General features: G+C 42.2%; 1 protein-coding gene and 1 pseudogene across 2 annotated transcripts in view; both read right to left on the minus strand.

The window, feature by feature from the left end:
* LOC122429126 overlaps positions 1-5,687 on the minus strand; it is an 89,793-nt pseudogene extending 84,106 nt beyond the window's left edge.
* A 3,462-nt stretch (positions 5,688-9,149) lies between these two features.
* Positions 9,150-12,921, minus strand: part of SCP2 (sterol carrier protein 2) — a 108,625-nt gene continuing 104,853 nt past the window's right edge. For both annotated transcript variants that reach the window (XM_043461298.1, XM_043461297.1), the window contains one exon: positions 9,150-10,170. In XM_043461298.1, coding sequence (XP_043317233.1) covers positions 10,075-10,170 — 96 coding nt within the window. In that variant the 3' untranslated portion in view covers positions 9,150-10,074. The remainder of the gene's footprint in view (positions 10,171-12,921) is intronic.

Below are 12,921 nucleotides of genomic sequence, written 5' to 3' on the forward strand. Positions count from 1 at the left end.
GTCAAAGTATTGGAGCTTCAGCTTCATCATTAGTCCTTCCAAAGAGTATTCAGGGTTGATTTCTTTTAAGGTTGACTGGTCCGATCTCCTTGCTGTCCAAGGGACTCTCAAGAGTCTTCTCTAGCACCACAGTTCGAAAGCATCAGTTCTTTGGCGCTCTGCCTTCTTTACTGTCCTGCTCTCACATCCATACATGACTACTGAGAAGACCATAGCCTTGACTTCACGGACCTTTGTTGGCAAAGTGATGTTTTTGCTTTTTAACTCAATGTCTACGTTTGTCATAGCTTCCTTGCCAAGAAGCAAACATCTTCTAATTTCATGGCTGCTGTCACTACCAAGGTGATTTTAGAGCCCAAGAGGAAATCTGTCACTGCTTCCACCTTTTTCTCTTCTATTTGCCATGAAATGATGGAACCAGTTTTCATTCCAATCCCAAAGAAAGGCAATGCTAAAGAATGTTCAAACTACTGCAAAGTTGCACTCATCTCACACACTAGCAAAGTAATGCTCAAAATTCTCCAATCCAGGCTTCAGCAATATGTGAATAGAGAACTTCCAGATGTTCAAGCTGGATTTAGAAAAGGTAGGAACCATAGATCAAATTGCTACATCTGTTAGATCATAGAAAAAGCAAGAGAGTTCCAGAAAAACATCTACTTCTGCTTTACTGACTACACCAAAGCCTTTGACTGTGTACATCACAACAAACTGTTGAAAATTCTTCAAGAGGTCAGAGAACCAGACCACCTTACCTGCCCTCTGAGAAATCTGTATGCAGGTCAAGAAGCAACAGTTAGAACTGGACATGGAACAACAGACTGGTTCTAAATTGGGAAAGGAGTATGTCAAGGCTGTATAATGTCACTTTATTTAACTTATATGCAGAGTACACCATGTGAAATGCTGGGTTGGTTGAAACACAAGCTGGAACCAAGATCGCTGGGAGAAATATCAATAACCTCAGATACGAAGATGATACCACTCTTATGGCAGAAAGCGAAGAAGAACTAAAGAGCCTCTTGATGAAAGTGAAAGAGGAGAGTGAAAAAGTTGGCTTAAAACTCAGCATTCAAAAAACAAAGATCATGGCATCCGGTCCTATCACTTCATGGTAAATAGATGGGGAAACAATGGAAACAGTGATAGACTTTATTTTCTTGGGCTTCAAAATCATTGCAGATGGTGACCACAGCCATGAAATTAAAAGATGGTTTTCCTTGGAAGAAGAGCTATGACCAACCTACACAGCATATAGAAAAGCAGAGACATTACTTTGCTGACAAAGGCCCATCTAGTCAAAGCTATGGTTTTTCCAATAGTCATGTGTGGATGTGAAAGTTGGACCATAAAGAAAGCTGAGCACCGACGAATTGAAGCTTTTGAACTGTGGTGTTGGAGAAGACTCTTGAGAGTCCCTTGGATAGCAAGGAGATCCAACTAGTCTATCCTCAAGGAAACCAGTTCTGAGTATTCATTGGAAGGACTGATGTTGAAGCCGAAACTCCAGTACTTTGGCCATCTGATGTCAAGAACTGACTCATTGGAAAAGACCCTGAGGCTGGGAAAGATTGAAGGCAGGAGGAGAAGGGGACAAGAGAGGATGAGATGGTTGGGTGGTATCACCGACTCAATGGACATGAGTTTGAGTAAACTCCGGGAGTTGGTGTGGACAGGCAGGCCTGGCGTGCTGCAGTCCATGGGGTCACAAAGAGTCGGACATGACTGAACGGCTGAACTGAACTGAACTGAACTGATCCTGCCCTACTTTGGTCTCCAGAGAATCACGGAGGAACCTGACAGAGAAGAATAGCAGCTTCTGAGATCTCTGTACCAGTGGCTACTCTAGAGGCCAGGCTGAAGTGGAATGACAAGGCCTTGATTATTGCCTATAAACTGCATATGCTCAATGGTGGCACCATAAACTGGGGCTGACCTATTTAGCTTCTTACTCCCAGGTGAGTTAAAAATATTAATCTCCTGGTTAACAAATAATGAAAATCCTCCTAAACAGGGGGTTTGGGGACTTATAGGACCTGATATGAACCAACTACACACCAGAGTTCTTACTGCAAAGCATAGTCTTTGTTTTCTACTCAGTAGCTTCATTTCAGACTGCTGCATGAGACTGTGAGCTCTCAGAGGCATGCACGCTGTGCACAAACAGAGGCCGGCGTGAGGAGACCAAGGAGCCACCAAGGTCCATACATTCACATGGCCCAACCCCAGAGTCCAGAGGCAGTGAAAGGCTTGGATTCTAGACTCGTCATGGGATGAACAAGCTTATGTGAGACTTTACTGGCCTCTGGTCCTGCTCCTGCAAACTGATACTCTGTATGTTGTTTCAGAACATCCCAACCCAGGGATCGGCTGGAAGGCATGGCTGTCTTCAGGGAGAAGCGCCTCCCCAGATTTGTTGGCGAGTGACCTCCATTTAACCTGAAGCAAGGGAGATGCACACCTTACAGAACAGGATCCAGAAGGAAGAAGTGCAGCACCTCTGACCTCATCACTTCACCTCTCTGGGTTCCAGTCTCCTCACAAGGACATGATGGATAGGGAATGACTGGCATGGTGCCCGGTACTAGAGTGCTGACTATGCCACCTACTGCTCCCTTTATTACTCCTCAGCCAGGCGAGCTCATCACTGGAGTCAGGTTTGCTTTGAAGCATACCTGTCTGTCCCTAATAGAACGATAAACTAAGGATAAAACAGACCCCTCTGGGCCTTTATAGCACTGGCACTCAAGCCTGACTTCTGCGTCTCGGTCATTAGGTGCTCACCAGAGATGGCAAGAGGCTGTAAGAACCACCCCACAACGGCCGTTTCTTCCTCAGTACAACAGAGATAATAAGGAAACCTTGGCTGTGGTTGAATAGACTCAGCTCTCTGCCAGTTACTCACTGTTTGCCTCAGCCTCCTCAACTACAATGAACCTGTTGTGAGGATTAAAAAATAATAATAAAATACCTGATGTTCCATAAACATGAGTTATTATTAAAGTACAGTGTTAAGAACCAGATGAAATCACTGCTGTGAAAAACCTTTTGTAAACTGTAGGGTGGCAGGCAAATCATTGATGGTGCATTAAATAGCTTTCAGAAGCCCTGAGAAGGGAACAATTAACTCAGATGGATAACGTGGAGGGTTAAGAAATGGACAGGTAACACTGGCTGAAGGATCAATAGGCACTGGAAGCAAAGAAGAGGAAGCCTGAAGTGAACAGCCTGAGCAAAAGTGAGCATGATGACGACACCTAGAAATAAAGTGGGGCTGATATGCGCATCAGCAGCCCCCCTCCGGTACCAAGGCAGGACAAGACACAGTCATGCTGTCACTCTTATTTTTGGCTGCATCGGGTCTTGGTTGGGGCATGAAGGATCTTCATTGTTGTGGCACACAGGTTCTGGAGTGGGCAGGTGTAAGTAGTTTCAGTGTGAGGGCTTAGTTGCTCTGCAGCATGTGGGATCTTGGTTCCCTGACCAGAAATCGAATCCACGTCCCCTGCATTGCAAGGCAGATTCTTAACCACAGGACCATCATGGACGTCCCCATGTGGTCACTCTAACTGACTTGAGCTTCCTAAGTCTATGCCCGGCCAGGCTCAGGAGTCACCAAGCCATGGGCATGGACACAGACCAGTAACATTGTCGACCTGCCTAAATACAAATGTGCCCCCTAGTTGTGCTCATTTCCTGGGACAGTAACACAGAAGAGCCCTAATCTTAGGAATCAGCACCAACTGCATAAGCAGTTATCTACTTAGGACAGTAACCACCTTGCTGAACTTCTTTCCCTCATCTGTTAAATGAGGAGAATTAAAAAACCCAGACAAACCTTTTAGCCAACCGAAGGGAACGGCTACCCACTCCACTATTCTGGCCTGGAAAATTCCAAGGGGATTCTATACAGTCCATGGGGTTACAAAGAGTTGGACAGGATGGAATGACTCAAAGAAAAAAAAATAGCATTCCAGAGTCTGGTTAGCTAACAACACAAAAATCTAGTCATCATAATGCAGAATCTGTGAGACCCCTCAACTTGTTTTCCTGCAACTAGACGATCCCATCTCGGGGTGATGGGAGACAGTAACACCCGAAATGTGTTGCTTACATCCAGTCTACTCTGTGGCTTCCCTGGTGGCTCAGACAGTAAAGAAAAAAAAATCTACCTGCAATGTGGGAGACCTGGGTTCTATCCCTGGGTCAAGAAGATACCCTGAAGGAGGGCATGAACCCACTCCAGTATTCTTGCCTGGAGAATCCCATGGACAGAAGAGCCTGGCAGGCTACAGTCCATAGGGTTGCACAGAGTCAGACACAACTGAAGCGACTTACCACACACACAGTTAATTCCATAATCTCATTGTGACTGCTGTCACTGCAGAAAACCCTGCTTCACAAAGACAAGACACTGGAAATGCAAGCAGGCTTTTCAGTGCTTTTGTGGCTATCTCAGGATATTGTGCCTTGACTTTAACCCAGGAAGTATGGAGAGATTTGAAGTTATCTCAAATATACTTTATGGCCACCATTATTTTCGATCTCAACCAGTTGATCCTCTTTTAGCACGGACAAAGTCAATTAACCTGGCTTATTCACAAATGGGCCACAGATACATTCCTTCCCAGTTTGAGGGTGTTTTGTGGTTGTGAAGTCATGCTCAAACTCTCCTGAAAGCTGAGATCGGTGATCATGCACCAGCTGGGAGAAAGACAGCCCTAGCTCAGTCTCTTTCAAAATCTCTCCTAATGTTTTAAACATGTCAAAAACCCCAATGTTCACTCATTGCCACTATAATTTTAGTTTTGGCTTTGAATGCAGCCACTTTATTTGCTGACTTGAACACAACTGTTGTTCTCCCCTGAAGTGACAGATACAGTTTGTTAAGCAGGTTGAATATGTCACACAAGTAAGTTTTGCAACCCATTCTGGGTCACCAAAATGTGCTGCCAGTGGTGACTATTTCTCTGAGAAAGAAATCTCTGGAGTGGCTCTTGTTTGTTGTTGTTGTTGTTGTTGTTTTTAATTGTAGGCTAATTACTTTACAATATCTAGCCATAGAAAAATGGTACAGATGAACCTATTTGCAGGGCAGGAATAGAGACGCAGATAAAGAGAACAGACATGTGGATAGAGGGGCAAAGGAGAGGGTGGGACTAGCATATATGCACTACCATGTGTAAAACAGATAGCTACTGGGAAGATGCTGGGTAGCACAGGGAGCTCAGCTCGATGTTCAGTGATGACCTAGAGTGGTGGGAGTGCAGTGGGAGGGAGGCTCACAAGGGAAGGGATACGTGTATACTCACAGTTGATTCATGTTGTGCTACAGCAGAAACTAACACAACATTGTAAGGTAATTATAATTCAATTTTTAAAAAAACTCTGGCCAGTGATCTACCTTTAGAAAGCCATCTCACTTTCGTGTATAAGAAAAGACACGTGTGCTCTGTGTCAATCTCCTCATAGACCTGCATGAGTAGACGTGAGTTAAAGGCACGTACTTCAATGTGGTTTATAATTTTAATCACATCCTGCAAAATGTTAAGTTCAGGTGACATTTTTCACCTAGCCAGCATTTCTCTATGGATGACCCAGTGCATAGCCTCACACTCAGAATCAACCTCTTTGACCTGAGTAGAGAAACCAGAAAGCTGTCCAGTCTCGGCAGACACTCCATCCATGCATATACTGACATAAAATGACCAACTTAGTTTTCCTTATATATAATCAAAGACTTGAATAGCTCTGCAGCTGCAGTGTTGGTTGGCAACAAGAATGCATATAACATATCCTCGTGCATACTCTCCTGAAAAAATTATAGCACAAAAACAAGAATCATTGCCTTGTTGTCCCCATCGGTGGACTCATCAACCTGGACTGCATACCATGGTGACTCATTAATCCTAACAATTGTGCCTCAATATCTTCTGTTATTTCATCAAGTCGTCTGGTTACAGTGCTAGCCCAAAGAGGAATACATGCCACCTTTTGAACTGCAGTCTCTCGTAAAAGTTCATGACAAATGTCCATAGCAGCAGGCAGGATCAACTCTTCACCAACAGTAAAGAGCGTCTTAGTTTTAGCAATGCAGTTAGCCACTAAAAATGATGCTCTCAGGGCAGACACATTTGATGAAGTGGTGGCCTTCAATAATTACTTCAGTTCTTCATGTTCACATTTTTTTCTTTTGAAAAACTCCAAAGGCTTGTGTTTTAATGCAGGGTGGTTGGTCTTTATGTGGTGAAGCAGTTTTAAAGTTTCATGGCTTCATTGGACAGCCAGTCACCACATATTAAACAGAGTGGGTTTGGAGAATGTGAATCACCTCTGCAATGAACCCATCATTTAAGTAGGACTCTTGGTATCTTCTTTTTCTTGGCAATCTTAAGAGTCTTCTGCTGTCTCATCATTGGGTTTTTCCCTGTTTTCAAAGAAGCTCTCCAGCAAGGTTTGTTGTTCATTTTGACTAGGGTTAAGCATGTGGACTTACCAAAACTGACTGAGACAAGTGAGCAGTGCAGGAAAAGACGCATGGATGGAAGCGGTAAATAAAATAATGGGCAGGGCCACACATGGACTAAAATAAGCGTTAGATTCTGACTGAAAGCCTGCCACTAGATGCAGCTTGTCACTTGTCACTCACTGATAGGATTTTGATGAGTCTGCAAGCAATTGATTTTGGTCTCTGTGCAGTCAAACTAACAATAATCTGTATTTGCAGCCACTTACCAGGGCTAGCCTCATCACCACAACACCACCTCAGATCATTAGATTCTCCTAAAGATTAGATTCTCCTAAAGAGCACGCAACCAAGGTCCCTCACATGCGCAGTTCACAATAGGGTTTGCGTTCCTATGACAATCTAATGCTGCTGCTGATTTGACAGGAGGGGCAGCTCAGGCAGTAATGTGAGCAATGGGGAGCAGCTGTAAATAAAGATGATGCTTTGTTCACCGGCTGCTCACCTCCTGTTGTGCGGCTCAGTTCCTAACAGGCCACAGATAGAAACCAGTCCATGGCCTGGGGGTTGGTGAACCCAACCTTACCATAATAAACAAATGCCTGAAGTAAGCCAGAAAGATAAAGAACATTACAGCATACTAACACATATATATGGAATTTAGAAAGATGGTAACGATAACCCTATATGCAAAACAGAAAAAGAGACACAGAAGTACAGAACAGACTTTTGAACTCTGTGGGAGAAGGTGAGGGTGGGATGTTTCGAAAGAACAGCATGTATACTATCTATGGTGAAACAGATCACCAGCCCAGGTGGGATGCATGAGACAAGTGCTCCGGCCTGGTGCACTGGGAAGACCCAGAGGAATCGGGTGAAGAGGGAGATGGGAGGGGGGATCGGGATGGGGAATAAGTGTAAATCTATGGCTGATTCATATCAATGTATGACAAAACCCACTGAAATGTTGTGAAGTAATTAGCCTCCAACTAATAAAAAAATTAAAAAAAAAAAAAAAAACAAATGCCAATATAACTGGCTCCTGTTTATCTATTCAACTTCATCCTGGGCCTTTAGTTCCAGGTCATTATATTCCATTCACACTGGCCCTCTTGCAATTTGTAGAACAAGCCAGGCATCTTTCCTTTCCTGAATGATTCTTTGCATGGTTCATTTCTCAAACTGTAGATCTCAGCTTAAATATTACCTCCTCAGAGATGTCTCCCTCAACCACTGTATCAAAAAAGGCCCCTCACTATGACTCTCCATCACAGCACCCTGACCATCCCCCATATGGCATATCAGTCTGTAATAATGATTCTTTGACTGATGTCTCTCCCACTAGGCTGTAAGCACTATTAGGTGAGGAGCTCACTGCTATCTCCAGTGCCTAGCATTACCCTCAGTATGGTACCCTATAGACAGTAGGCACACAAGATATATTTGTTCAGTGAATCAACAAATGAGAAAAGACTCAAAAAATAGAACACTAAAAAAAAACAAAACCCTACAGACATCGTATCACACATCACAGAGACAAAAGGCGGGGAGAATAGGGGAACTCACACTTCAGTATGGGGAACTAAGAATGACTAGGATGTACACCTAACACTAACTTAGGTATTTTACATATGTTCTCTTTCTAGAGTCTCAATAATCGTAGGAGGTCAATATTAATATCTCCACTTTATAAATCAGGTAACTGAAGCTCAATCCGCTCAAGTAGCGAAACACGTAACAGCATCAGTTTTACCCCAGATTTGTTAACCTCTTTCCTCCAAACCATGATGCTTCCCTAGAAATTAAACTGCTGCTATATTTTTATCATAAAGTACTTCTCTATTATACATATAAATTGTATTTACACATGAATCTATCTATCTCTACCCCAAGAACCTGTTGTTGTTTTGTTTTTTTTTCAGGTTCATCCTAAAGGCTATAACAAATATCTCCTGCTACCTGGAATAAGGGAAGACAGAACACAGCAGCAAATCCAAACTACAAAGAAGTCACACATTTCGTTGGAACAATTTTCTTGAAGCCTTTATTTCTTCAGAGAGTAAAAAGCAACCATGATTAGGAAGTAAGTCTGTGTTCTGAATTCATTTTGGGGACCTGAGGTCAACTTATACTGGCTTATTTACCACCTTTCCCTAGCCCCAAACACTGTTCTGCTGGTTGCAGAACATGCAAAGTTAAATGGTCTAGGGGGATCGGATCCACAGTCCTGATTTCATTATTAGAGACTCCAAGTATTTAAACAAACAAATGAAACCACCTGGCTTTTTACCTCCAACCACCTTTGGGTGAAGTAACCATCTTAACAGAAGAAAGGTGGGGTCTGGATGTCTCCCAAAGGTTCTACTAAGAGACTCACAAGATTATCAGAGCAGAAGGAGCCGTAGAGACCATCTTAAATTCTCTCTTTTAACAGTTTAGGAAAAAGGTTCAGACAGACAGTTACTTATTTGCCTAAGAGAAACAAGACTCCTAACTTCTAGTCAAGTGCTCTTTCCACCACAACACAGCACCTCCCTAATCAAGAACTAGTGGCTGATTATGCCAAAGTACCAGTAGACAGTAGTCTAGGTAACACAGATTGTAAATCTCAAGTTTTTCTCTTACTCTCCATCATTTGGAAAACTTTGAACAAAAATAATATACACAGTAAAAACAAAGGCAATGAGGAAGAGCTATTTTAATTTTGATATTAAATATTCTTCCAAAAACATTATTTTACCCCACATTTTACTGAGTTATTAGAAATGACATTAGCATTAGAAAAACTAGGAAGATAAATGTGGTTAAACTAACATACGAAAAAGGAAAATTATAATTAAGAATGTTACAAATTTAAATTAATACAAGATTATAATTTGAAAACTGTGCATCTCAAAGCAAACTCCATTCACTGAATTACTTTCAAAACAGCATTTTGTGACTCTTACACACTGATTTTTTCAAGAACAAATCTCATTTAAAAATATTTTTATTTTAAAAAATAGGCCTGGGTTCAGTGGTAGATTTTTACTCCCAAGCTTTGATCACATTTCTTTGATTTGGGAAGAAAATGCCACTTTGATGGCATGAAATTCAAATTTTTAAAGTTTATTTTTTTTAAAACAAAAATCCCAGTACAGAATTTTAAAAATTATCACTGGGAAATATATTAATGTCATTAAATGCACAACATTAATTACTGGTCAGCTAATAATGGTATTCTGTTTCTTCCCTCATTTTCCCAAGGAAAACTGGAAATTTCAGCAGAATAATCTTCAAGTATACATTATTAGCAAAATGAGAGCTTCTGTTTACATATGTTTTGTATTTTGCTATTTCTAACTTTATTCTAAAACTCAATTTTACCCCCAAACCATAATTACCACATTAACTCTGTAATGCACAGTTGTCTGCAACTCAGCAAAGCAGTAGTAAACCATCAGGTTCTATTCACCCAGTGCTTAGAAAAAACAGAATTGATCACACCCATTTAAAAACAAATCTCATGCTATTTCCCAATGTATAGTTTCAATCTAAGTTCTGACAATGAAATATATGGATATATATCTATATATCTCATCTTGATCTTCAAAGGAGGCAAAGGGAGTTCACAGCTTAGCTTTGCCAGGCTGAAGCTGGAGATTTTGTAATTTCATAGCCAGACCCATGTTGCCATTGATTTTCAATTTGCCTTGAAAGAAGGCCTGTGAGGAAGAAAAAATAACATTTAGTATTTGCTTTTTTTGTTTTGAGATCACTGATATTTCTAGATTATGGCACATTATGACTAGCATAACGAAACAAGTGCTAGGCTAGCAGTCCAGCAAGTGGCCCAGAAGAGGGACTGACTATAGCTCCCCAACAATGTGGTAGGAGGTCTTTAAACATAACATCCATAGGGTCAGAAAGAATTGGACATGACTGAAACGCCTTAGCACACATGCACTAAACTATCCAGCCCCAAGATGATTTATTTATCCAGGTCTCAAACTTTCTTCAAAATATGAAACTTGGCTTTCCATAATAGATTTAGCACCTGATTCATCACAAGGATGAATTTGTAAAAGTCATGCTTTACACAGAGCAGTCAAAAGGAACACTTTTCCAAAATCTGTTCTCTTAGAAATTGAGTCTGCCATTACCTGTCTTCCTCAAAGGAGGTACATCTTCCACATATTAGGCAGAGTGGGCTCATGCTAGACTGATTTTATTTAAAAACATTACACGTTCAGTGGGTCTGCCAGCAGGGAGGAAAAGCAAATGTGTAACATACTTAGAAACTTGGGATTTGATTACAGATGCATCTATGCAATGAAACGTCACCATTTTTCTCCCTTTTTTGTATTCCCTACAGAGGGAGGCAGAGCAGCCTGCTGAGACTGAGGCACCTGTGTGTATCTTTGGCTCAATAAGGAGACTCAAACCAGTCCCAAGTGCAGAGATACAACTTCTTCCATTTAACAACTGCCTGGGAGGATTTTCCTGCTGGTCCAGTGGTTAAAAATCTGCCTTCCAATGCAGGGAACATGAGTTTGAACCCTGGTCCAGGTAGATTCCACATGCTGCAGGGCAAATTTAAGTCTGTGCACCACAACTACTAAAGCCTGTGCACTCTAGAGAAGATATGAACATTAGCACATTAACGCAAAGGTCTCCCACATTTATCTTTAATTCCTCTGGGTGCTAACAGGTGTTCAGGAAAAGTAAGCTGACACTTCACTCTCCAAATGGGTGGTAAACAGATAAAATGAGAGAACAAAGGCAGTGGAGTGTGAAGCCTGACCACGCTACCAAGTGAGTGTATGGAGTGCACAGTGGCTGGGCTGCAGTGGGTGGGAAGGGGGACGTGCCAGCTCTGACACTGGTGGCCTCTGTTCTCTCCAGATTTTGAAGAGGGTGCAGTGGGTGGAAATGTCAGTGTCAATGTGTGTATTCAGTTGAAACGTCATAGATGTAAGTCTCTCACTTGTCAATCCATCAGCTGAAATGTGCTTAGTTGCTTAGAATAACCATTTTTAAAAGGAATACAAGTAGGAGTCAGATTTAGTTGTTTTATCTAATCTTTCAAATTACGAGGGTACCACAGGAACAAGACCTGAAACAAATCAGGCTGAGTCAACAACAACAAAAATAAAGTTATAATGGAAGCAGCATCCTAGTTTCCTTTGTACTATCTACGGATAACATATATCAAGTTTACTCAACATTGTGCAACTAAAGGGTATAAGAAGACCCCAGACAACTGGAGGCCTGAAAAATCTATACAAGGCATAAATACATTTTACAGAAATACAAATGGTGGTGCTAGTGATGAAGAACCTGCCTGCCAAAGCCAAAGACATAGACGCAGGTTCGATCCCTGGATCCGGAAGACCCTGGAGGAGGGCATGGCAACCCACTCCAGTATTCTTGCCTGGAGAATCCCATGGACAGAGGAGCCCAGCGGGCTACAGTTCACAGGGTCACAAAGGCTTGGACACGACTGACACAACTTAGCATGCATGCACACCAGGCACCATGTTAAGTTCTAAAGACACAAGGGTGGACAAGATGTGGTTTGTTTCCTTGAGACAAACACAATCTAAATCTAATGGGGAAGAGACAGGCACATTATGACTAGCATAACGAAACAAGTGCTAGGCTAGCAGTCCAGCAAGTGGCCCAGAAGAGGGACTGACTATAGCTCCCCAACAATGTGGTAGGAGGTCTTTAAACATAACATCTAAATTCATGTTGTTTTGTTATATTAATATTTATTTATTTGGCTATGTCGGTTCTCACTTGTAGCATAACGGACCTTTAGTTGCAGAATGTGAACTCTTGGTTGTAGCATGTGGCATCTAGTTCCCCGACCAGGGATCGAACACAAGCCCGTGAATTAGGAGTGCAGAGTCTTAACCACTGGACCACCAGGGAAGTCCCTAAGTTCATTTTGAAAGACAAGGAGTTTGTCAAGGAAGTCACAGCTCAGACAAGGAAAAAAAAAGAGCACAGGCAAAGATACGAAAATAGAAGGTCTTGCCTTTGTGACCACCGGCCCCTCCTTCTATCTGAATGACTCCTATTCTCCACCTGTACACTGATGATTCCTGATCACTCCCAGGACAAAGCCAAGTGTTGTTTCCTCTGTGAAGCCTTCTCTGACAGCCCAGGAAGATATGGCTTCTCTTCTTCCACCCTCCCCAACCACAAGCCAGACAGGGCACCATGGCTATTTGGCTCACTTATTCTTCTGCAAACCTGTCTTGTACCAAATTGTGGATGCCCAGAACAAGTGAACTGTTTCTTATTCATCTGGACATTTCTAGCACACAAGGCAGTGGCTGGCACGTGGTTAGATCCACAACTGTTTGTCATTCACTAAGTGGACATTTGGGGAACACTGAGTTTTGTGGGTTTGACCTCTTTAGATTTTATGGGATGAGGCTGAGACAGATGATGAAGTCAAATGGGCT

Source organism: Cervus canadensis, chromosome 2 (genome assembly GCF_019320065.1).
Source record: "Cervus canadensis isolate Bull #8, Minnesota chromosome 2, ASM1932006v1, whole genome shotgun sequence".
Classification (NCBI taxonomy): domain Eukaryota; kingdom Metazoa; phylum Chordata; class Mammalia; order Artiodactyla; family Cervidae; genus Cervus; species Cervus canadensis.